Source organism: Botryllus schlosseri, chromosome 11 (assembly GCF_051294905.1).
Source record: "Botryllus schlosseri isolate E-star chromosome 11, Bs_hap1, whole genome shotgun sequence".
In the NCBI taxonomy this organism is placed as follows: Eukaryota; Metazoa; Chordata; class Ascidiacea; order Stolidobranchia; family Styelidae; genus Botryllus; species Botryllus schlosseri.
The window spans coordinates 3,795,572-3,821,516 of record NC_137246.1 but is presented as its reverse complement, the minus strand read 5'-3'; the positions used below and the strand labels follow the sequence as shown (position 1 = coordinate 3,821,516).

At 40.9% G+C, this 25,945-nt stretch overlaps 2 protein-coding genes and 1 long non-coding RNA gene across 3 annotated transcripts in view; 2 read left to right on the top strand and 1 right to left on the bottom strand.

Moving 5' to 3' along the window:
• Positions 1-25,945, bottom strand: part of LOC145449861 (sedoheptulokinase-like) — a 105,296-nt gene that overhangs the window by 53,685 nt on the left and 25,666 nt on the right. The window lies entirely within an intron of this gene.
• The window catches only part of LOC145449952 (uncharacterized), a 34,596-nt gene that overhangs the window by 6,075 nt on the left and 2,576 nt on the right, over positions 1-25,945 (top strand). The window contains exons 8-32 of the mRNA XM_080328393.1: positions 122-1,672; positions 2,247-2,360; positions 2,560-2,682; positions 2,740-2,850; positions 3,367-3,492; positions 7,731-7,850; positions 8,009-8,122; positions 8,186-8,326; positions 11,440-11,604; positions 11,664-11,777; positions 13,277-13,396; positions 14,259-14,372; positions 14,436-14,576; positions 14,692-14,808; positions 15,828-15,941; positions 16,002-16,124; positions 16,493-16,606; positions 17,494-17,607; positions 17,672-17,785; positions 17,854-17,967; positions 19,355-19,468; positions 19,546-19,659; positions 23,435-23,548; positions 24,249-24,362; positions 24,417-24,644. Of these exons, the coding sequence (XP_080184519.1) occupies positions 122-1,672; positions 2,247-2,360; positions 2,560-2,682; positions 2,740-2,850; positions 3,367-3,492; positions 7,731-7,850; positions 8,009-8,122; positions 8,186-8,326; positions 11,440-11,604; positions 11,664-11,777; positions 13,277-13,396; positions 14,259-14,372; positions 14,436-14,576; positions 14,692-14,808; positions 15,828-15,941; positions 16,002-16,124; positions 16,493-16,606; positions 17,494-17,607; positions 17,672-17,785; positions 17,854-17,967; positions 19,355-19,468; positions 19,546-19,659; positions 23,435-23,548; positions 24,249-24,362; positions 24,417-24,644 (4,548 nt within the window). The remainder of the gene's footprint in view (positions 1-121; positions 1,673-2,246; positions 2,361-2,559; positions 2,683-2,739; positions 2,851-3,366; positions 3,493-7,730; positions 7,851-8,008; positions 8,123-8,185; positions 8,327-11,439; positions 11,605-11,663; positions 11,778-13,276; positions 13,397-14,258; positions 14,373-14,435; positions 14,577-14,691; positions 14,809-15,827; positions 15,942-16,001; positions 16,125-16,492; positions 16,607-17,493; positions 17,608-17,671; positions 17,786-17,853; positions 17,968-19,354; positions 19,469-19,545; positions 19,660-23,434; positions 23,549-24,248; positions 24,363-24,416; positions 24,645-25,945) is intronic.
• LOC145449876 (uncharacterized) lies at positions 21,701-22,823 on the top strand. The gene is made up of 2 exons (XR_013918375.1): positions 21,701-22,642; positions 22,701-22,823. It is a non-coding gene; the product is annotated as an uncharacterized LOC145449876 (long non-coding RNA).

Here is a 25,945-nt window from a genome sequence, read left to right as displayed (position 1 = left end):
GTTCACTGATCAGTCTAATCAAAACATACAATTATTATTTACCTGCAGAACAAAAACATGGTGAGGACTTATAAAAGGAAAACATCCAGGGCGTCATACTCTGAAGAAAATTTGCGCAAAGCTATGGACGCCGTGCAAGGCGGCGCGGCGTTGAAGACAACGGCAATATATTACGGGATACCTCCTAGAACGCTCCGTCGACATACGAATAAAGAAGTATCCAACCCGGGTTCTATTTCACTGGGGAGGTTTAGACCAGACATAAATCTTCAATATGAAATTGAAATAGTATCGAAGATTAAGGACATGGAAAAGGCCTTATTTGGCTTGACTACGAAGGACGTACGCTGTCTGGCTTATGACTTTGCCACAAAGATGGGAATGAAACATAGGTTCAATGACGACGTTAAAATGGCTGGCAAAGACTGGCTACGTGGTTTCTTATCACGTCATCAAGAATTATCAATTCGAAAGCCGGAAGCTACCAGTATAGCACGGGCAGTGGGATTCAATAAGCCTCAAGTGGAAAAGTTTTACACGGCTTATCGGGGCGTTTTAAACTCACACTGTTACGTGCCAACTCGTATTTGGAATATGGACGAAACCGGAATTACCAATGTCCAAAAGCCTGACAACATCATTGCGACGAAAGGTGCACGGGAAGTTGGGAAAATGACGAGCGGGGAAAGGGGGAAAACAGTCACGATAATTTGCGCAACGAATGCGGCGGGAGCATACATACCACCTATGATTATATTTCCAAGAAAACGAATGGCGGACGGGCTAATGAGAAATGCACCCATTGGATCAATTGGCCACTGCACAGCAAACGGCTGGACCGATGAAGGAAGTTTCTTAGTTTGGCTAAAACATTTCGTTTCAATTGCAAAACCCACAATTGATGAAAAACATTTAATCATCTTGGATGGTCATCATAGCCATAAAACCCTTGCTGCAATCGACTATGCCCGTTCGAACGGAATCGAACTTTTGACGTTACCACCTCACTGCACCCACAAAATGCAACCACTCGATAAAACGTTTTTTAAAGCTTTAAAATCTAGTTATAATTCATCGGTGGACAATTGGATGGTAACAAATCCAGGAAAGAGGGTCCAATTTTTCGATATGGCCGAGATTTTTGCTGTTGCTTACAACAGATGTGCCACGGTAGAGAAATCCGTCAATGGCTTCAGGGCCTGTGGACTTTGGCCATTCAATAAAGATATATTCTCGGACGAAGACTTCATCGCGTCCGAAATGACCGATGAGCCAGACCCCCATGCCGGAAATGCTGACAACTGCCAAGATAATTCCTCCACTACCGACCCAAGTATAGTTGAAGTGGGAGGAACCACCAATAACACGGATTGTGAGGTAGTTAAATCAACTACCATGGCTTCAACTTCAAAACATTCAGAGGCAAGGGAAGCTATAGACGAGTTATGTTCGCCTGTTAAATCTGCCACAAAACGAAAAAGATCCAGGAAAGCAGAAAACTCAGAAGTTCTTACGTCATCACCTTATAAAAACGCTCTGCAAAAAAAAATTAAATCACCGGAGCCGGTTACAAAGAGATCGAAAAAGGAGAAGGTGCCTAAGGATAAATGTCCACCCAAAAACAAAAGAGATGACGAAGAATGGCCTTGCTTGATTTGCGTTGAGCCGTTCGGTAATAGTAGGCCCGGGGAAAAATGGATTCAGTGTCTGATTTGCCATTTATGGGCACATCAAGAGTGTACGCTTGGAGATCGCCATTTCATTTGTCAAAATTGTGATTCTGAGGACAACGACCTTTCTGACTGACTTCAGCACAATATTTGCCTTGGCACGTCTGATTTTAGATATTCGTTCATTAGCTTGTTTTGTGTTCAATACATGTTTGGGTTGCAACATTTGTACAGGATCCAATTTATAGTGGGCTAGTAAGCATGTATAAATGTATACGAATGAAAAAGAAATCCTTAACAGAGTATCAGTGAGTAAATTGTAAGACCTAGTAGGGCAAAACGCCTTCGTGTGCGTTTTGCCCCACCCATGGGGCAAAACGGCATTTTGACGAACATGGATGAATCATGATTTTACTGCTGATAAACGATACATAAGCTTTCCATACATTCATATTGGATAAGGTACAACATCTCGCGTTGATACTATGAAATTTAGGCCAACTCGAATAACACGGAGGATTTTAGGGCGTTTCTCCCTTACGATAGGCGTTTTGCCCCACTCTACCCTACTTTCAGATTTGCAACCCAAAGCCTTGAATATTTGCATGAACGAAGGTAGACATGAGTTGATCGGGGGTTCCTATAAGTGTATCTGCACAGAAGGATACTATGGAGAGCGTTGCGAATATCGTAAGTAAATGATACCATTACTCAGTCTACATTACATCGTTTTGAGATTGTTTTGAAAAGTGCCGTAATAAACTAGCATACAAATACAACTTGAACCATTTAATATGACTCTCCAATGGATGTTTAGTCTATGACTCATTGCAGAAGTGGTAGTTTTCAACAAGTTTTCAGAAATATATTTTGTCATTTTGCTAACCAGAAATCCATAGTAACTCGTGTGATTCTTCACCATGCTACAACAATGGAAATTGCGTTAACGACGGTAAAAGCGGGTACAGCTGCTCCTGCAAACGCGGGTTTACAGGTTACAACTGCGAACAAGGTAACCGAGTATCTGTAGTGTAATATTTTTGAATGCGTATACAAACTTTTAAAACAGAGATCCCCGCTTGTAACCCAAACTCTTGTGGCAATGGCGGGACGTGCGTTGAAGATGCTGAAGGAATTTCCTGTGTATGTGCTGACGGATACGAAGGAATTCGGTGCGGAGGTACTCTATAGTTAATCTATTAACATTCTAACCATCTGGTTAGTTGACGGTCAGCTAACTACTGTTCTTTTTTAGAAGTTCTGGTTGTACTTCCACATTTTAAAACAAAATTAGTTGCCGAACAACTAGACGTCACGTGTCGTCGTTTGGCGGGAATCGTGATACCGGTATAATGTAATGTCCTTGCAGCCATTGATCGCGCAGAGTCAATACTACCAACGTCCTGCAGCGATGTTCTTGTGGCTAGCCGATCCGATTCCGATAAAATAACATAAAAACAATGAGTTGATTCAGACTCCAATCTTGTTAGTTGTGTTTTACTTAATTAGTCAGTTGCGGATTGGTAAAGTCGCTAGCTCTAGTTCTAGTTCTAGCTACGAGTTTTGGAAAGTGGATAGGCCTAGTTTTAGTTGCAGTTGCCCATTTTGAAACTCCGGTCGTTTTCTGCATCGGGGCAATCATCCAGCAGACAACACTCGTATTGCATTACTTGATTTGGTCGAATGTATCTTGCAGTTGAGACAACCCCTTCCAGTTTATGTTCCGCGTCGACTTGCAAGAACGGCGGTGTGTGTCTAGAGCAGGAGCATGGATTGTTTTGCCAATGCACTAAGGATTTCCACGGACCACTTTGTCAATACGGTATATGGTTACATTTGCATTCCTGTGCATGGTTGTTTACGTTGTGTTTGGACTGTATAGGCCTACCTCTAATGTGATATCAACAGTTGTGACTTGTCACCTAGTAAAGTAACGGCTGTTATTGCAAAGTTCCTCGCTCTCAATTATCGACTCGTGTGAATTAGCTCAAAGCAAAAACAATACTTCTGTCATTAGGGTTGCATTTAAATCAAACGGTGTTTTGAAACAATTTCTTTAAAACATGTTTTAAACAAAGGCCTTTTTAAAAAAAATTGTGTTTTTTCAAGTTGTAAAATTATGCCATACTTGTGTAAATAGTTCACGAAGAACATGTCGTATGATCCTACGGACAATTACCAGCCGATTTGGCCGACGTATATTGATATGGGATGGTTGGAACCCTCAAAATAGTCGGTTCAACAGTTATAGTACAGATATTTCGTGAAAGGGACTGTATTTACCCTATATTTCCAATTGTCAATGTCAATCCATTTTAACGTCACAATTGAATATTTAAAAAAAAAAACAATAAAAAACATGTTTTAAATTAGGGCCTTGTTTTAAACATGTTTGTTTTTAATTGATTTTTGTTTTAAATGCAACCCTGTTTGTCATTCGCTCGACGGTATGTATGACTGGTTACCAAGGTCATGATTACAAGATCGGTTCGGCGTTGCAAGCTATAACGCAGTGGTTCCCAACGTGGGCGATTTAGCGGTCTAGGGGGGCGAAAATAACGAAAAGGGCGATAGGGGGGCGAAAACAGACGAAGGGGGCGATGGCGCGGTAAAACGGCTAAATTGGAGTCAGGACGGTAACTGCCGCATAGGGTTGGGACTTCGGGCTCAAATTTAAAATCCCGGGGTTGGGATCTCCCGGGATTTTCGCTTCTCAATCCCGGGATTTCCCGGGATTAGCAAAATAATAAAATACACATACATACAAGCTACATAAACAACATTTACTCCTGGAAATATTGACTCAAAACATGCGACCATAAAGAGCAGTGATTCCCAACCGCGGCTTAAAGGTAGCCTTCTTGCGGCTCTTGAGTGACCTCAAAAATTGACGACAGTGGTTCGTTTCTATCAATTGGTATAGGCAATTTCTGTATATGAATGCTGAAGTTAGGGGTATTCGTTATGTCTAAAGCCGTCCAAGGCCACTTCTGAGAACAGAGAAACAGAATTCTTGCAGACTATAGCGTCAAATGCACGGATGAATACCCGTCAGACAACGATATATCTTGAGTTCTGCTGCTCGTAGATCTTTATCTATCGTCTTTCTGAAGAGTAAATTTCGACACAATCTGACTAACATCAAAATAACGGCTCATAGTCAAGTATAAATTGCAATAAGTCCAATATTATTCTGCGAATAATCCCCCGCAAGATTGTGTATCAAGTGCTGTAATGAATGAAGACTGAAGAGCTATCACATAACAACAAAATAGTATGTTGTGGTAATGACATGCATTTTCAATTTATTTTAATGTATAGCAATTGCCAATCTGCATCTACCAATGCTAAAATAACAGATATACAATCTATAGAAGTCTATGAGCATGTGCATGCTTTTGAGTTTGCTAGATGGTGAGATTTAAAGGTAGGGTATTAGCTACCTTTAAAATTTTCGTTATAAGGATGTAGTCTACTCGAGTGTTTTATTGCGACGCCCTACGTATACTCATAAGTTTGAAATGCGGCTCCGACATTCAAAATGGTTAGGAACCACTGATCAAGACTATAATCGCTTGGACGATTTCGTAATTTGCTGGTGAAATATCCTTAAAACATGGGTGGGGGCGCCAGACGTAGACCATTTTCTATAAGGGGCACTTCAGGGACGTAAAGTTAAGAAACAATGTTTTAGACAATCTGTCGAGTTTGTGACACTGCTTTATTACCAAAAAATGACATATGACGCAACGTAAGCCTTGGCAGATGCGGTTCACAAATCCCGGGATTTCATTGGGGTTAATCCTGGGATCGGGATTGCTTCAAATCCCGGGATCCCGGAATCGGGATTTCCCATGGTCCCAACGCTAGCCGCACCCCAAACCCCCAATTGGAGAGCCGAACTCGGAAGGAGCCCAAAATTATTTCTTGAATTAACATAACCAGGCCATGGGTCAAAAATCTTCTATAGGCAAACATTTACTAGAAAATCAAACGTGTGCTGCTAACTATCACGAGGACATGTTCTCTATATTGGCTAAGGGTCGCAATTTATTTCATTTGTCTGTTCTTGAGTCCACCATCATTACTATGAGCAAACCTAGTCTATGCCAACAGAAAGAATTTGTGTATCATTTGAAAATCGCGCAATAACTTGTTTTGCTTCGCTATCTCCATGCCAACGCTGTAGTTCTCTCGTTTTCCCAACTTTGTATATTATCTCTGTGACGTCATAATTAGCGATACATATTGTTGCTGAACATAGTTATTCGAATTCTCGTATTATTGCTGACGATATTCCCCCTGACGAGGGTCAGCCGAAAAGCTTCGGGAATAAAATGAATATTTTATAAATTATGGAGTAGGCCTAATTTTTAAGAAATTCTCGCAACTTTTTCATACTGTAATATTTCTTCATTTTGGGGTACCCTTTCCCAACAAAAATACGCATGGTTCATGAAAATGGAGACTTCGGCGTCGGCCATTACTGCACCACGACGCAACAATACATATGAAGTTATAGATCATGTAACACGAGACTCCGAGAAGTGTGCCAGAACGATCAGCAGCGAGAATACCTTGGCCTTGTGCTGACCGAAAACTTCGATATATAAACATATATGTTTAATTGTCCATAGGCGCCTCAGTGGCTGGCGTCGAATATTCCTATCCTTACGAGCTGAACCCGTCAGGACAAATGCCACCCCGCAGGGAAAAAACTATATGCCACTAAAGAAATACCAATTTGAAACAATGTGTATCTTTCAGTTTGGTACATTTTGGCGATTTCCATATCTTTTGACATAGCTGATATAGGTGGTCACGAAATAGCATCATGTAACGAATTCAATATAACAACGGGTCCGCCCGAAGATGTTTAATTTTTATTTAGGGGTCCCACCTTTACCAAGACACCACACTCAGCTCTACCGGTAAATCTGATTACGTGAGCAGAGAGAGGATAAAAAATAGATAGCAATATATATGTAATTCCTGACCATATTGACCGATTCAAACATGAATTATATAAATTTGTCGTTTTTCGCGCGGTTAGGCGAAGTACGGTGACTCACCAAACAGTACATGAAATAGGGTATAGCTGATATGTAACGGCAAAAAGTCCACTGGTTGAGGGGCGTCAGGGGTTTGGTTTATCACCCTATTGGGGCCCAAGACCAACGTGTTTTTAGGGGACTGACGAATTGCTGTTACGGTCCTGATGGGAGTCAAGTCGGAGGAATGACCTTTTTTTAGTCAACTCACGAAAATTTAGCTGTAATAGTGCAATTGGAGGTCGAACCGAAAAGTTGAGCTTTTTTCTCATTAGTCAACTCGCCGGTGACTCCAGTTTGTATGCAGATTTTTCGGTTCCCAATATTTGGGGGGCGATGATCGGTGTGGAGCTTCAGAAGGGGGCGATGAGACGAAAAAGGTTGGGAACCACTGAACGGTCATCATCTCTTTTTGCGATAGGCTACTTAATTTTGGCATACAGAATCACCGCATATGACCGCAATCCTTGTCTCAATCTGGCGCTATGCACTTACAATATCGAGGGATACGAATATATCTGTGTACTGATGCATTCAGATCCATGCGATACATATGACAATATAAGTTTTGATTCACTGTTCATAAACTTTCGTAATGTTAGTTTGGAATATAATGATTTGTTTTTACAAAGATGAACATTACGTCGATTAACGACTTGGCTGGGTGGGCGTAACTTGATTTATCTTCTTCGCTAATAGGGGAGTTATAAACATCAATGTTTACAGACAATTTAAATTGCTTACATTTGTATAACTCCTTCTGTTTAGAACAATGGAATGAAAATAGTCTTATTCTTTCTGTGATATGGGACAACACGCAGAACCTTTATAGCTGATACTGAATGATACATCTATATTTACATGATGGCACCCCTCCTCTTGCGCCTGTTGTGAACTTCATACTTCATATGTTATAATAATATATTGATACTCTAAATTGCAGCGAAGTTTTATTTAGGAAATTCAACCAATTTTATGTGACATTGAGTGCTATTTGAACCTTTTGCAGTCATGGACGACTGTGCATCGAAACCGTGTCAGAATGGCGGTGTTTGTCAAGATTTGGTTAACTCCTATAAGTGCCATTGCAAGGAGCCATTTCATGGACAAAGCTGTGAAGAAAAGATAAGTAAGCATCTGGCGGGATGTGAAATTTTTCGCAATCATTTCCGCCAAGAACCGATTTCTTATCTTTTTACAATCGTGATCAAGATTACGTAAAATCGTTATCTATTAATAGGATAAATCCATCAGGAATTTCAGAACAAAGATAACAATTTCTTTCAGGTGTAAATGGATGCAGGACAAATCCTTGCATAAACGGTGGCGTGTGCGAATACTGGGAAACTGAATATACCTGTCAGTGTGCACCTGGATTCTACGGGGAAATTTGCGAGAACGGTGAACGAGGGATGATTTAGTCGTTTTTGCTCGATCAAATTTTTCCTGAACTTATTTCTGCAGTTAAAAATCATTGTGATCCGAATCCGTGCAGGAATGGCGCTCGATGCACGAATTACCCGTACGGTTTTGAATGTATATGTCCGATTGGGTACAAAGGCCGAAGGTGCGACATCGAGTTCTCCGAAGAACCAATAACTATTGGCAAGTATATCCGCATTTTATGGCGTTGAAGTAGCGACACATCACGATTGATAATAAGCAAATTATGTTGATTATAGCTTTCTCGAGCGTAACATATATTGCTGGAATTTTACTTGCTCCTATTTATAAACAGATGTGGATCGCCTCCGTGCAAAACAACGGTTCATATGTTACGCGTTTGATGGTTTCCATCGACGCGACTGGCTCCCATTCCGGAGACATGATTGCGAGATCGTTTTGGCCTTGCAAATTATATTGGCCTTTCTACCGTATAATTTTTTCGTATAAAATAAATGGATGTGACAGCAATCCTCGTTGCAATTCCAGACTACATGCTGTCATTATCATAGGATATGAATACATCTGTAGTTAGGGTTGCATGAAAAATCAATTTAAAACACACATGTTTAAAACAAGGCCCTTGTTTAAAACATGTTTTTTATTTTTTTTAGCCATGACGTCACGAATGTATAATTGTGGCGTCACAGTCGATTGATATTGACAATTGAAAGTATAGGATAAATATGGGTCTTCTGACGAAAAGGGCTTCCGACCACTGTCATAAGCAGACCATATATATATATGGCGGCTTTCAATTAAATAAAAGGGCAAAAGTAAAAAGGAAACAAAGGAACATCAAGACAATCAGTTTTGGGCCCTTATTAAGCGCCTCCAGCGTGGGCGGTCGTGGGCGTCTTCGAGCGGTAGCCCGCGTTGCGCTAGCTCGGTCTCTATTGTTGAGCGCCATGTGGCTCTATTCAAGCCACCTCTGCGCCATGGCTCCGTCGGAATGTGGTTGATGATGGCGGCGGCTGGTTGATCGTCTTGATGCCGCACTAGATGACGGATTAGGCGTACGCGTCGTTCAGTAGCCAGCAAACGGCATGGGACTGTTTTTCTGAGTCACAAAACTCACAAAATAAACAGACCAAAAAATATTTAACCTGGACTAGACCGTTATGCAGCATTTTACCGGTCGCCGGTAATCGCCATCAGAACATGATCTATATCTATATCAGTGGTTCTCAACCTTTTTCGTCTCATCGCCCCCTTTTGAAGCTCCACAACGATCATCGCCCCCCAAATATTGGGAACCGAAAAATCTGCATACAAACTGGGGTCACCGGCGAGTTGACTAATGAGAAAAAAGCTCAACTATTCGGTTCGACCTCGAATTACACTATTACAGCTAAATTTTCGTGAGTTGACTAAAAAAAGGTCATTCCTCCGACTTGACTCCCATCAGGACCGTAACAGCAATTCGTCGGTCCCCTAAAAATACGTTGGTCTTGGGCCCCAATAGGATGATAAACCAAACTCCAGACGCCCCTCAACCAGTGGACTTTTTGCCGTTACATATCAGCTATACCTTATTTCATGTACTGTTTGGTGAGTCACCGTACTTCGCCTAAACGCGCGAAAAACGACAAATTTATATAATTCATGTTTGAATCGGTCAATATGGTCAGGAATTGCATATATATTGCTATCAATTTTTTATCCTCTCTCTGCTCACGTAATCAGATTTACCGGTAGAGATGAGTGTGGTGTCTTGGTAAAGGTGGGACCCGTAAATAATAATTAAACATCTTCGGGCGGACCCGTTGTTATATTGAATTCGTTACATGATGCTATTTCGTGACCACCTATATCAGCTATGTCAAAAAATATGGAAATCGCCAAAATGTACCAAACTGAAAGACACACATTGTTTCAAATTGGTATTTCTTTAGTGGCATATAATTATTTCCCTGTGGGGTGGCATTTTTCCTGACGGGTTCAGCTCGTAAGGATAGGAATATTCGACGCCAGCCATTGAGGCGCCTATGGCCAATTAAACATATATGTATATATATCGAAGTTTTCGGTCAGCACAAGGCCAAGGTCCTCTCGCTGCTGATCGTTCTGGCACACTTCTCAGAGTCTCGTGTTACATGATCTATAACTTCTTATGTATTGTTGCGTCGTGTCGCAGTAATGGCCGACGTCGAAGTCTCCATTTTCATGAACCATGCGTATTTTTGTTGGGAAAGGGTACCCCGAAATGAAGAAATATTACAGTATGAAAATGTTGCGGGAATTTCTAAAAAATTACTCCATAATTTATGTTAATTCACGAAATAATTTTGGGCCCCTTTCGAGTTCGGCCCACCAATTGGGGGTTTGTGGTGCGGCAGTTACCGTCCTGACTCCAATATAGCCTTTTTACCGCGCCATCGCCACCTTTGTTGTCTTCGCCCCCTATCGCCCCCTTCGTCCGTTTTCTCCCCCTATCGCCCCTTTCGTTATTTTCGCCCCCCTACACCGCCAAATCGCCCACGTTGGGAACCACTGATCTACATGCTAAACTGTTGTACCGACGACGATTTCGCGGGTTCCAGCCGCCCCCCTCATCGCATATACGACGACTATTATGGGTGCAAGTCGTTCGTAGGCTCATACTGCGTTTTTCGGACGTATTTACACAATTACGGCATAATTAGTCGTCGACGTTTGAAAAAAAAATGTTTAAAATAAAGGCACATGTTTAAAACACTGTTTAAAACATGTTTTAAACAAAGTGTTTTAAAACACCGTTTGTTTTAAATGCAACCCTATCTGATACTGTCGCATTCAGGGGCGAGATGCAATATACATGCCGGTATACTTTTTGCTTTACTGCTCATAAACTCCCATACTGTTAGTTTGGAATATATTGATTTATGTTACAAGGTCTAATAACATCCTGGTTGGCCGTAACTTGATAGATCTTCTCCACCAATATGTGGTTCATAAACAACTATGTTTACAGGCGTTTTGAATTTCCGACACGCGTAAAGCCCTACTGTTTCCACAATGCAATGAAAATAGCCGAATTGTTTGTACCAGAATGGACAATCAACGACGTCGGTTGCAACGTCATCACAACACAAATATACATATATATTAACATGATGAACCCCCTGCTAATGCGCTAATTACCAAACGGCATAGACCTTGTAGATCACAAGTCCGTGTCAATTAGCTTGAAGCATATTGCTGCCTTTGCCTATAAAATTACTAAGTGGATTGCAATCACACTATCGGGAAACATTCTGTACATACCATGTTCAATATCACTGCAATGATATGAGTGATATCTCACATTACGAGCACAAATTCTTATGCTCTTCGGACATTGATGAATGCCCAATGCCCATGCTCACCGAGTTCGTGCCAAAATAATGGCGTGTGCGTCGATACAAATGGTGTTTATTGTAATTGTTCGGGCGGGTTTGTAGGTAGCTATTGCGAAACTGGTAAGTTAAGAAGTCTTCCATATAGCCGAACTCCGCACCATTGTCTGATGTTCGTTTAGAGGTCAACGAATGCGAATCGAATCCTTGTAAGAACGACGGAATATGTAACGATCTTGTTGACGGATTTGAATGCTTGTGTCCTTTGGGTTACGAAGGACTATTTTGTGATTTAAGTGAGTTGCCATTTTTCTGTCACATGCCACCTGATTTTTGTCGCTCTTCTATTACTTTTCATTCAGTGTACGCACATGTGCGTTGTGCATGCCTCTTTTTTACATCGCCTAGGCCTAGGTGGGTGTCTGATTTCAAAGACTATACTCCAATTCGCTTCAGCATTGTCATATCTTTTCAATTCATTGTATCGCATTCTTCTGGTGCATTGATCTGATGATATTATTAGTAATGACTGAACTGAACGATTCATTAATAATCATAGTCAATTATTATTGCTTAAGGATCAAGCAAACTTAGTTATCGTAGGCCCCGGATAAAGTATTCAGATTAAAAAAAAAATTGATTAATGGTAGCGAAACATTTAATGTTTCGATGTGAGTAATGTTCACGTTTACAGCAACTCATATAAAATATTGCGCAACTATTTCTAGTATAGTTCTATTCTCTTTGATTTGCATAACAAAGAGCTATATGATGAATTAGCTGCATCTCAATGTTATCTATGACGCAATGACTTGCAAGCTAAAAGTTTAACTACCCCTTCCAAGGACGACCGTTCCCGAACGATATGTAAATAGATCGCTTTATTAATTATGTCGCTTTAATTTGAGATAGTTTCCCCTTTTCACGGACGCCCATAGGCGAGACCGCTGAAAATTATATTTTTACTGGGTCACCTTTTTCAGGCTGTTTATTTTGTTAAAGTCGCCAAGAGTGTGGCGTTTTGCAATGCCTCGGGTCAAGTTTGCAGACCTCGGGGTTTGGCGTGTGGTATTTTATTTGTTTTAGGGGGAGATGAGGGGGGATGATCACTATGGTGTTTGACTTTTTTGGGAAAATCATTTACGAGTTGCGTTATTTTCTTGCTATGTACCAGACAGAAATGTAATTTTCGGCGGTCCCGCCAGACCGTCCGTGAAGTAGGAAAGTCAAAAACTTGACAGGTGTGCAGGAACTGACATCGAATTGCTTCAAACCTAAAGAACATAATCGTGAATCGTGATCGATTGAACAGCGAAGAAAGAAACGGAACAAGCATACGCCTGTAAATCTTAAACTGTTAGGTTATACAGTGAACTTCACGAGTATCTCATGCCCTAATAATTTAACAATAATTATAAATTCAACTTTTTTAAAAATTAAGTGCAACTTTCTCGCGATTTTAGTGAGACAAAAACGTGCCTCATGATAAATTTAATTCCGTAAGCATTTACCGCATGTAGTCCAAAAAAAACTCTTATTCTAGGTATGCATATTGCCAGATACTGATATCAAGGTCATCTTCACTTCATAATATGTACGCTACACAGTGTACACGATGTTTATTACAAGCAATCAAGGGTTCTTTCGTCGAGTACTGAATAGCTGTAGGCCAATTTTCCATATAGACAATGACGTTTCGACAGGATAATTATGCACTCAATTGCAGCGAAGTTTTATTTTTGGTAACTTCATCAATCTTATGTGACATAATGAGCGCTATTGCAATCTTTTGCAGACATAGACGATTGTGCATCCAAGCCATGTCGGAATGGCGGTGTTTGTCAAGATTTGGTTAATTCATATACCTGTCATTGTACGGAACCATTTCGCGGAGAAAATTGCGAAGAAAAGATCGGTAATTATACATATTCTATATCAGTGATTCTCGACCTTTTTGACACCGCGGACCGGTAAACCTTCAAAACAAAAGTTGTGGACCGGTGAACCTTCAAAAATCCAAATTGACCCTAAATTTAATAGCGATAAATGTATGCAATTCAAATGTGACATTGGAAACGTCATTTGCTGCTGCCTTTTGATATTAGATATTTATACGCGGTTCTATTGAAGTTTCTGAAAGGCGAAGCTCGCTAAGTCCTGTTGATGACCAATAACTGGATTGTTTTCTATCGTTTGAAAGAAATGCAACTTTTGTTGTTTGCTATATAGCCTCTATTATGCTGCTATGGGTCACTTAATTGCACTGTCGGAATGTAACATTTGTTTGACAATCTCCGTAGCAATCACATATAAACTTGTATACGAAACGAGCTGTAAAGGCTACTTTTAACACTTGTACCATTGCGACGTATATGCCCAAAGTAGACCGTGAACTCTTTATATACGATACCATGCCGGAAAATACGTTCCAAATTTCTAAATCAACTTAAAATTTCACGTTTCATTACTCTAGTTATTAGTGGACTGGACAACTTTCCAACTTGGTGCATTTTAGAATTGAGATGTAAAATCCTAATATATTTGGCGGACCGGTAGGAAACTTAGACTGGCGATGGAGAACCACTGGTTTATATGTATAATGTATATCTCGCCCGATGGATCATTAGTAATCGATATCCGTGGTTTGTAACATATCGTATGTTTGCGATTAGACCTGATTTCTGGGTTTTGTTAATATCGTCATCAAGATCTTGAAAAAGCGCCTATTTATTAGGATAGTCCAATGATAATTTATGAGCAATAGTAATTTGTTTCAGTTGTAAATGTATGCCGGAAAAATCCTTGCATGAATGGTGGTGTGTGCAAGTCCTGGGAAACTGACTACGTCTGTCTGTGTGCGCCTGGATTCTATGGGGAAATTTGCGAGAATGGTGAACAGCAGCGCATTTGAGTGCTGTTTCCGAGTTCCAATTTTCCTGAACTCTATTTTGCAGTTATAAATCATTGTGATCGACATCCGTGCAGAAATGGGGCTCGGTGCACGAATCACCCCGACCGGTTCGAATGTGTATGTCCAAAGGGGTACAAAGGCCTAAGGTGTGACGTCGAGTTCTCCAAAGAATCAATCACTATTGGTAAGTATATATATAGAGAGAGATGTATTCTACCGCATTGAAGTAGCGAGACATGATTGGCGACAAGCAAATCATCTCGTATCTTGACAGGCGACACTGCTAATTTCTCTTACAGATATTAGAAGATGCGGTCAGAATCCTTGCGCGAACGGGGGATTATGTTATGAAACCGACAACTTTGATTTCCAGTGCAAATGTCCTGCAGGATTCGAAGGGAAAAGATGCGATGAAGGTATATCACTGGTGTGATTGATTTTATGTCAAAGGTTTCTACTATATTTTTCCACGAGATTAAATCATTCTATACAATCATGTCTTTCATCAAAGTATATCTGAGGTGGTCGTTAGTCGTTTCTTGGAGCTATAGAGGCGAGGATTTCTACTCAATTCGCAAAAACTTCGAAATTGAATTAATTTAGAATTAGAATAATGAAATGCAACAAAAATCGAGTTCCGTTCATCAGAGTTAATCTTCCTAAGCACAAGAATTACAAATGTCTGTACACCAATCATGGCTAGTTTTGCATTATACGGTTCTCCTGTAGCATTTTCAGAACAAAGAAAACAAATCAAGATTAAAATGTAAACATAGAAACACAAATTAGATTAGAATTAGATTGGCGACATTTCGCTCTAATCAGTTTAATTAGACAACTGGGATGATTTAGTCACCCAAGTATATAGCTAGTTCCAGTTTCAAAATTAAAATATACATTTTCGCGACAAACGCGGCGTGACTAATAGCGATTAAAACAGTTGCAAAATTCGAAATAATAATGTGTTACTGTCATATACAGGTTCTGCATTGGCTAGTTATCAAGGCAATTGCACTCATGGTGTATATAAAGGTTTTTCCATACACTACATTTTACTTGATAAAATCTAGATTGTATAAACTTGAATTACACGTGGAAGTATATTGTCTCAAAACGAAACCACTGGAGCAGGAATTGGAAGTCAACACGAGTTCTACTGAAAAGTAGAAGTAATTCGTTGCCGATCATCTCCAATACCGCATGAGTTAGGATTAAGGAAGGATATAGTTGGTAATACTCATCAGAGAAAAAGAAAATACCAGGATAAATTTTCTACGTGATTCGATCATAACTCCAAATGGCTGCAGCTCATGCTGTCGGAATATAAAAACGAGCTCATGAACGAGTAATTGACGATCAAACCCATTTCAAACCTTGAACAGCAAGATATAATGATTTCTATATCAACCGAATAATAATTTATGGATCCATGCAGATATCGATGAGTGCAAAGAAAACCCGTGTGGCTCGGGAGGGAAATGCTATAATGTCGCGGGCGACTTTGGCTGTAGCTGCTTTCCTGGATACACGGGACCTCGCTGTGACACTGGTAAGTAAACAGGTTAATACTATATTTTGCGTTGATTTCATCCAATAAGCTTTCCTACAGAAATCGACCACTGCGAATCAAATCCTTGCTTGAATGGCGCTGAATGTAGTACAAGCTTGGCGACTGATAAGACGTATGCTTGCGCATGCCTTGACGGCTTTACAGGAAAGGATTGCGAAATAAGTATGCTTTTCAAAATTTATTTTCATGGAAATGAAACATTTCAAGTCTGGCAGTTGAACACGTATATTCGCCAGGCGTTCCCCAGGCTATGTGTCTAGCAACGTAGCGAGGAAGGCGAAAAGCGCATTGCACTTTGCTGTCTACACCTATATACGATAAATACGACGCTTGTACAACACAACGGGCGTACTACGTGTATTGTGGTAACGCATCGATTAGATGTGCGTAACATTTATGAATGGCAACTTTGTGACGTCATCTCGATTATGACATCAGCCATTATCGACTATTTTCGCTTCATTGTTGATATGAATTAACTGCATATTGAGATAGTTCGTAATGAATATGCTTGCTGCGAATATTTCTAGATGTGGACGATTGCGCTTCAAACCCGTGCTTGAATAAGGCCAGGTGTGAGGATTTGATCGCGGATTACAAATGTCACTGTCCTTTAGGATTCGATGGAGATCGATGTGAAATAGGTAAGAAGATCCACTCTGAATCACACTTGATCTAAAATGTGCAATTGGAATCTTGTTTCAATCGTTATCATTTGCACCGGCCGCAACCCCTCTCGTCTCGGCTCGGCTTGGCAAACTGTATTAGAATATTTGGGTACAATACTGACCCTTGTTTGGTTACATGAGTTTGATGGATGATAGTAGAAAGTGGGCTTTAGATGCAACCTCTACGCCACATCAGCGCGGGTAACGACATTTGGAAATAGGCTACGATAAATAAAAATCTCTCTGGTGATAAATGTCATGGAACCGCAATGGTTCTAATGTGCCAGATGCATGTAATATATGTAATAAATATATGTGGAAGATATATCTAGTACACAAGAACAATACATGGTATAACGCACCGTTTGGGGACCCCGCGTAAATATCGGCTGAAATAAATACTCAAATGGCTTGTATGCAAACTGGGACAACTAAACCATTCTAGTAGTCTAATTAGAGACTGATAGAGGTAGAGCACAATGTCTGTCATCTAAATTATAATTGTGAAATTATTCTGTATATACCATCATTTTAATTCTAATCTTTCAGGTTATCCTGAAAATGTTACAGGGAAATTGTATTGTGCAAAACGTGCCGGTGTGCGGATATGTGCAATTCTCATGCTTATAAAAATAAATTATTATTTGATATGAAATTAACTTGTATTTTGTTGTTTCATTTCGGAAACTATATAATTTCCGAGTACTTACAAATTCAGTAATTCCAATTCTAATCTAATTTTGAAAAGCTGAAAATATTTTAGTCGTCCAACAATGCACCTATGAGCCGTACATTTAGTATAGGGCCGAGCATATAATTTGGAAAAAGTGATGGCTCTCTCATATGAAATGTGTGTATTTCAGACATCAACGACTGCGCCGAAAATCCGTGCGAAAACGGCGCAACATGCATCGACTTGACGAATTCTTACCAATGCGAATGCGCAAAAGGTTTCAATGGATCAAGATGTGAAATCGGTTAGTTACCGAACGTACACTCAACTAGAGATCGGTGATTGTCAAATTGGATGATTAATTTTAGATATCAACGACTGCGCCGAAAATCCGTGCGAAAACGGCGCAACATGCATCGACTTGACGAATTCTTACCAATGCGAATGTGCAAAAGGTTTCAATGGACCAAGATGTGAAATCGGTAAGTAACCGAAAGTATGCTTAAACACAATTGGATCGGATATTGTCAAATTGGAATATTCATTTCAGATATCAACGATTGTAAGCCTGGACTGTGTCAAAACGAAGGATCATGCACCGATCTGGTTGACGATTATCGTTGCGATTGCGTGTTCGGCTTCGACGGACGGAATTGCGAAAAACGTAGGGTTTGCGTCAGAATTGTGCAAAATAAATATATAGTTAATTGACGATCAACTAACTACTGATAATTTGCGTGGTTCTAATTGTAGTTGTGGTTTCGCATTTTGAAAAGCGAGTAGTTCTATAGTTGGTTGCGTGACAACTGCTGGAGAACACGTGTCGTCGTTTGGCGTGAATCGTGATAACGGTGGGGTTGCATTTAAAACAAAACATAAATTAATACAAACTTGTTTAAAACATGTTTTTTCTTGTTTGTCGTTCGTTTATTTTTTAGTCATGACGTCACAAATCTTCAGTTGTGACGTTATTGTCGATTGAAATTGACAATTGAAAATATGGAGTAAATATGGGTTCATCGTAAACAGACCAAAAATATCTTCAACCAGGACTCCTTCGTTTTGGAGCACTTTCACGGCCCATTCTGTCCATCCATTCTGTATACCAATGATCTATATTTACTTGCTATAACAACGATTTCGGGTGTATCAACCGTTCCATGTCGTATATCTCAATAATATCGGGTGCAAATCGTCCGTAGGCTCATACTATTAGTTTTTTCGAAAGTAGTTACACAATTACGGTAAAATAATGCAACTTTTGAAACAAAAAATGAAATGGCAATTTTTAAAACACTGTTGAAAACTTATTTTAAAACACGATCGGTGATCTGTTGTGTGATGTTGTTTCAAGCATTATTAGCTCAGAGTCATCTCTATACTAACAATATCGTAGCCGGGGGTTGTTTTTTTTGTGTGTAGAAACCCGTCCCATTTCACGTTCATGTTCAGTTCCTGTGGAAAGCCGACTCAATTCAGACGAAATAAAAATTACTGAGTAGCTTCTGAACTGAACCTTTAGTTAGTTGTGCTTTAGTTAGGTAGTCCTAATTTAAAAAAAAGTGAATATTTCAGGTTCTTGTTCTAGTTCAGTGGTTCCCAACGTGGGCCATATCGCCCCCCAGGGGGCGATTTGGCGGTCTAGGGGGGCGAAAATGACGATGGGGGTGATAGGGGGGCGAAAATGGACAAAGGGGGCGACGGGGGGCGAAAATAGCGAAAAGGGCGATAGGGGGACGATGACGCGTCAAAACAGCTGACTTTTTTTTTAGTCAACCCACGGAAATTTAGTTACTAAAGTGTCAAATTAGGCTTGGAGTCGTAAAGTTGACCTTTTTTTAGTCAACCGGCCGGTGATTACAGTTTGTACGCTCAATTTTCGGTACACAAAACTTGGGGGCGATGATCGGTGTTGAGCTTGAAAAGGGGGCGATGGGTCGAAAAAGGTTGGGAACCACTGTTCTAGCTGATCATTTTAAAAATTCAGTAGTTTGTGCAAGTCTGATTTGCCCGGTCTGAGTGCATCGATAATTTCGATACTTTCTTCCAAGGAATCGACAGTTGTGCTTCAAACCCCTGCGTGAACAATGGTGCCTGTATCAGACTGTTAGGTCGCTTCCGCTGCAAATGCACCAAAGGTTTTAGAGGGCGGCGCTGTGAAATTGGTGAGTTCATTTGTCTGGAATTCGTTTAAAATGTAACAAGTGACTTGCGGAAATATTATGTTTGACTTCACTTACAGGCTTAGGGCACTGTGAACCCAATCCTTGCTTGAATGAGGGCGCTTGCGTCGACAAGATGAATGAATATATATGCAGATGCAGACACGGTTTCCATGGACGAAATTGCGAGTTCAGTAAGGAAAATGCTAACCGCTACCTTATCACTTCTTGCACAAACCTAATAGAAAGGCAATGTGGAAAGAATCGGTTGGATAACAGTTCATATTCATAGCTCGACTGCTACCGTTGATGTTTTAGTATTCACGGTGCTTCAACTACTTTGCTAATTTAATGTCAGATTATTAGGTATACGTTCTTATATCTATACCATGGCTATTGGCTATATTTCATTGCACTTTTCGACAATGCTGTGCGTTAATTATTACATTGCAGATATGCCATATCCACTATAACGTGCGTACCTACTAATCTGGCATTAAAATCTTTGTGGTCGCACAATAGGTACATATTTGAACTATCCATCTCACTCATAATGGTTGTGACGTCATATACCGGGTGATACTCGAACACAAGACTCTGTAGCGTACCGCTCCACGATTATCCTAATTACCCTCGCTGATCACTGATTATGCTTCTATACTTGTTGCTGTTGCGAACCTATGTTGTGTCAGTCGATTTTTGTCACCGTCCGTGTCGCAGTCGGCATTTAGTCACCGTCGGAGGTGCAGTCGGCTTTTAGTCACCGTCGGAGGTGCAGTCGCTTTTAGTCACCGTCCGAGCCAGTCGTCTTTTAGTATCCGTCGGATGAGCATCGTCATGTTTTAGTTGTTTTATTAAAAGAGCAATGCTGACTTGTCTACTTTGACTTATCGAGCCGCGGACCAAGAACACGCTATATTTTGGTGACCCCGACGTGATTTCGCTAGCCTTCCTAGCCGACCTGATTTCGCTATTCAACGTGATAGCCGACGTGATGTTTTTGGAAATGCAATGCCGCAAACTCGACCAGGATCAATGATAGAAAGCGATGAACTCACGGAACTCGAAAACGAGATTTGCCCTGGACACATTTGAAACGTGGAGTTCGTCTTCGTGGATGCGGGATTTCAATCCCATGGTTTTGCGGATCTCGCCTAAAGAATGCCTGCTTCGAATACGCTTCGACGCGATGCCATTCAACACGAACACTCGAACTGACGATCGCGATTGCTATTAGTATCTGTGCCAGTTTAATTAGGATTACGTACGCCCTAACGCTGACAGTTTGTCTATTAGAGACTCCAGAAGAACTGAAATCTACATGCTGATGACTTCACGAAGTACTACTTCCTACATCACTTGCGGACACGCATGTTTGCAGCACGACGACATCATGACCGAGCCTTAGCACAGCGACCACGTACACTGAATTCTCTTCGCAACTTCATATCTTCAATCGCCCGACACCGATATACTTGTTTTTCTACGTAGATAGAGGCAGCTATACCGTATCTGTCTCACTACGCATTCCAACTGTAGAACGAAAGATGAGCCGAACGAAACTCTACACAACCGACGGAACCATTATTCATGATGGGACCATGAACCGAATCGAATCACCTCGACATTGACAGAAACAGCGGAAATGCGCTCAAACGCAGATCCCCCCTTCACTTAGTCTTGTCGAGATAACAGACGATTTACAACCAACCTATCACCTTGATAGGCATATTCCGAATGAAAACGCTCTTCGTCTCAGTATTATGTGACAGATGCTTTCGACGTTCTGTTCTACATTACCCGCTCACGCATCCGAGAATCTACTAGACTTCTCACGGACCTTAACGACACGACTTGCGAAATATGGAGAGCGAAAGAGCTAATTCGTGCAACGATGTCAACGTGCTGGTCCAATAACGCTCGAAGTTCAATCGAAATGTAGGGATTCTCTTGATCCATTGCCAGTGTACTTGTCGAACAATTCCGCTCCGTGATGTTAATAGACGTTCCCCTAGCAATATCTGCATATTCATTCATTTGTTCCATGTGTATTGACCGTTTTTCAGTTTACTAAAATGAATTCTTATCGTTATTTTACGCCATCAGCCACGACTAGACGTTACATATTCCAAAACTGTAAGATTGATCATCACGTGATATGATATTACTACGACTTATGTTAGCGAATTATGACGTTATATTTTATGCCCAAAAGCTTTCGCAACCCATATACCTACTTGCGTACCGTATAGGATTAAACAACGCTTGCGGTCGCGCAATTCGATAAAATCTCACTCAATCGTTACTCCATCAACTATACTTTTCCGCCATCGAATCGAAGCTCTGTAATGTGCATGGCACTTGAATGTGTTGCCTCGCCATTTAGTGAATCCCTCTTCTAGTATTATTCACGATTCAGTACGATTGTACCGGCTGCACTAGTAAATCCAAACGCTCTTTTTCTGGGTTGTGCAGATGTCAGATAACTTCAATTCGAATTCAGAATCACACTTCGAATTCAAAATCACACGTCCCAAAACGGTTATACAATTACACGCACATGTTTTTGAAGTGATAATCACCGTAGATCACTCGATCCAGTTTATTCTGTGCACACCAAGTTTTGATCCGCACTGAAATGTATTTCACTACCCGAACGAATAACTCCGCATAACGCCTCTAACGATAGGCTTATACCTTATATGCCAGCGGTCGTATTATTCGTACCCCACGATTTTGTGTTGTCACCAGTATTTGAAATGTATATTTATTGTGATACTCGTTCACTTTTCCGTCATCACTTATATTAGTTTCGCCGCAAGCTTATTCACCTCTCTGTATGTCATATAAAGCGTGCCGCAATTGTAATGTCTATTTATCGCTTAACATTATTTTGTCGTTCATGTCTTTACCACCGTACCCACCCCACTTTCGTTCGCCGTTGAACCATTAGAGTTGTACTAAGTATTCTATCTTAGTCTGTAATCCCTACCGTGTCACGCTGGTAGAGTCCTTCACTAGTAGTTAAATCGTTGTCTCTAGTTTCCATAATATCCTAAAGCTTTTACCAACCAGGGGGGCCCTTGTAGCGTACCGCTCCACGATTATCCTAATTACCCTCGCTGATCACTGATTATGCTTCTATACTTGTTGCTGTTGCGAACCTATGTTGTGTCAGTCGATTTTTGTCACCGTCCGTGTCGCAGTCGGCATTTAGTCACCGTCGGAGGTGCAGTCGGCTTTTAGTCACCGTCGGAGGTGCAGTCGCTTTTAGTCACCGTCCGAGCCAGTCGTCTTTTAGTATCCGTCGGATGAGCATCGTCATGTTTTAGTTGTTTTATTAAAAGAGCAATGCTGACTTGTCTACTTTGACTTATCGAGCCGCGGACCAAGAAGAACGCGCGCCCACGACAGAGCACGCTATAACTCGACCAAAGCCTGTTACCCGCTTCAGAATCGAATCACGCGTTTACTCGGTTTTGCCCCGACCTATTCCTTAGCTGCTGACTTTTATCGCGGCTCGTTTTCATCCCCGGTTTTTGTCGGACACGGCTTACGCGATCGGATGACGAGGATTCGTTCAAAGGCAGTTATGCATTTATCAAATCTATACAAATATTGGGCACTCCGTACATCATGAAATGAATTAACGGACATCGGTAGTGATGCCCTGGAAAATAATATCGTATTTATTTTCCAAGACGTCGCTAGAGTTTAAGAGGTAAGGTTACCTGTATGGGCTTCTCATTTGCAGGGCTCTGTTGGGGGTGGGAAGAGGTCCAGTAACAGTAAATGTCAATATTATTGAATCATTATCTTGCGAATTGAAGAACTCCTATATTTTACTATGAACGCTGATTTTGCGATGCCTGTCAATATTTTGGCGGCGCAAACTGATCAGACACAGCTGTGACATCGCTAGACCCATTGCATCAGCAATTATCAAACAAATACGCACTTTTTTCTAAGATAAGAACACCTGCTCCTTCACTCCTTGTCGAAACGGCGCTGCTTGCGTTGATACCGAGGGAGTTTTGGAATGTCGCTGCAAGAGAGGATTCAAGGGAAAGTTTTGTGAATACGGTATGTGGATGTGAAGTTGCTGAAAATCTATTCATTGAACAACTGGTTGTTCATGATAACAAGGGATGTCAAACATCGCTTGCGTCTAATGTGGTAATAGTTCTCTATACGGTGTCTTCTGGACAGCATGAAGAGAATTTTTCAGACCATAGCAAAACGAATTCACCCCATCTTAACTTGTATGATCATGAGCAAGGAAACAAAAATTGTTTATTTCGCCGAGTTCCGCCATACTGTTGTGTGCAAATTACGCAAACGACACTTGCATACGATATTTTGCTTCCACCCATATTACAATGGGTTGAAACGAGTCAAATACTCCAGTTGTATCAAAGGAGTGAAGTGGGTTCATTTTCGTGTGTGCACGGTGTATTTGAAATCTTTTGATGTGATTTGATCATATTGAAAAAGACACTGAATGACACCGGCAAATGTGACATCGTTATCGTGATCGATTTTGATACTCAAGCCTATCTTTCGGATGTACAATATTTGTTAATTCTAATCCATCAATGCAATGCTACACGTTTTGGATCTGAACACACTCACAAAATGTTCGTTTCATCGAATTGTGCTTGATTGAAATTGTACGCATACACATGCATGTGACATAGAATCTCGAAATCAACTTCATGTCGTTTGAATCCCGGTAATATCGACTTCAATGTGCTGAGTAGCCTACCCACCTGAATGTTAACAGATATCGACGAATGTACTGAGCTTGCTCAAGCGCGTACGTGTCGCCTTTGCGAAAATACTATAGGTGGGTATCGTTGTCATTGTGAAATCGGGCTTGAAGAAGGAGATTTTTGCGGTGAGTTCCTGCACAGTGCGAATTAGTATCGTAGCTCACTTCGTCCTTTAACAGAGTGGCAATTATTTCGTGATGGCCTTGTCACGAAATCCCTCCAGCTCGTCAAGTTTCCGGGGCCCGTTACAGTGGTCAAAGCTGGAAACGTATGTAAAACAGTCGACGTCACAGGAAACATTGCCACGGTGCCCGAGACGATGATTGAGAGATTATTAACGCGAGTCTTGAAGCGTGCTCTTCAGAGACATGAAGTTCAGCATGTTTTATTTGCAACTGATTTTACAGGTACATCTACCTTGTAGGTAGGGATGGTGTGAACCTCTGAAAGGTTCAGGTTCGTGTGAACGCGAACCTTTTTGAAAAGTTCTGTGTGAACGCGAACGTGAACCTCGTGACGTTACGTGACGTCATATTGCTAATTCTAAACCTGCATTTCAGTCAAGTGATATATATTAATCTACACGCTACCAAGCGACGACTCGGGTCACATAATGCCACAATGCTGAAGTCCATATTGACTTTTTAAACGTCGCCAAATGTATCGACTGGAACAATCAAATGCTATAATATTCCCATAAAATCTCCGTCGCTTTGCCAACAATTTCGACGAGGACTTACAGGGGAATATAAGCTTACGCCTTAACGGTCTAGGCCAGACCGGACAATGTATTCCGCGTCTGAGTGTTGCTGCGTTGATGTAGGGTAGATGGTAAAACGGGTTTACCCCATTACTAAGATATACAGCAGTAGCCAACACCCCAATCGATTTGGTTTTTGTGATACAATGAACATATGAATTCTATATGAACACCGTACGATTGCTAGATTATTTACATCAGATAACGATCTCATCTTCATTGATTGGTTGAATAAGCATCATTCGCTGGCTCCTTACATGTAGCGTATATCGCTCTTGCTCTTGTGCGATTGCGGGTTAAGCTCACAGCAGAGAGTCAGTAAATATTCACAAACAGAAAGCTGGATATTTCGAGCAAACTTTTGTAACAAAGCAGGTAATTTTTTGGGGATTGTCAAGGTGCATGCTCGTTCAGTGTTGATATTTTATACTGCTAGTGCTACGCATAGAATAGCCCGCAGTTGAAATGCAATAAATTTCATCCAAAGATGTTATATTGACGTGAAAATTGTAATATATGAAAAAGGTTCACAGTGCAGAAACTACTAAGGTTCGTTTGTGAACGTGAACCTCTAAATTTCCGAGGTTCACACACAGAACACGAACGTGAACCTCACGTTCACACCATCCCTACTTGTAGGCCTTTATGAATTTTCACATGACAAGGAGTCGTGTATGAGCCAGTGTTGCATGGGACCATGTCATTACCCCCGAGTCACAAATCATTTCGAGTTAACATAAATTTTAACACAATAGTTATAACGCATTTCTCGTGCGTCGAGTTCGAGTTATTTCAGGTCATTTTAGGGCAGTGACTCAAGTCTGGTCAAATCACTCAAAAAACGCGACCTGAGTCTAGCCATGGCTCGAGTCATCCTACCACTGATATGAACCCTTTATACGTGGGGTCTCCATCTCAACATTATCAGACGCTCACTGGTCTAGCTTG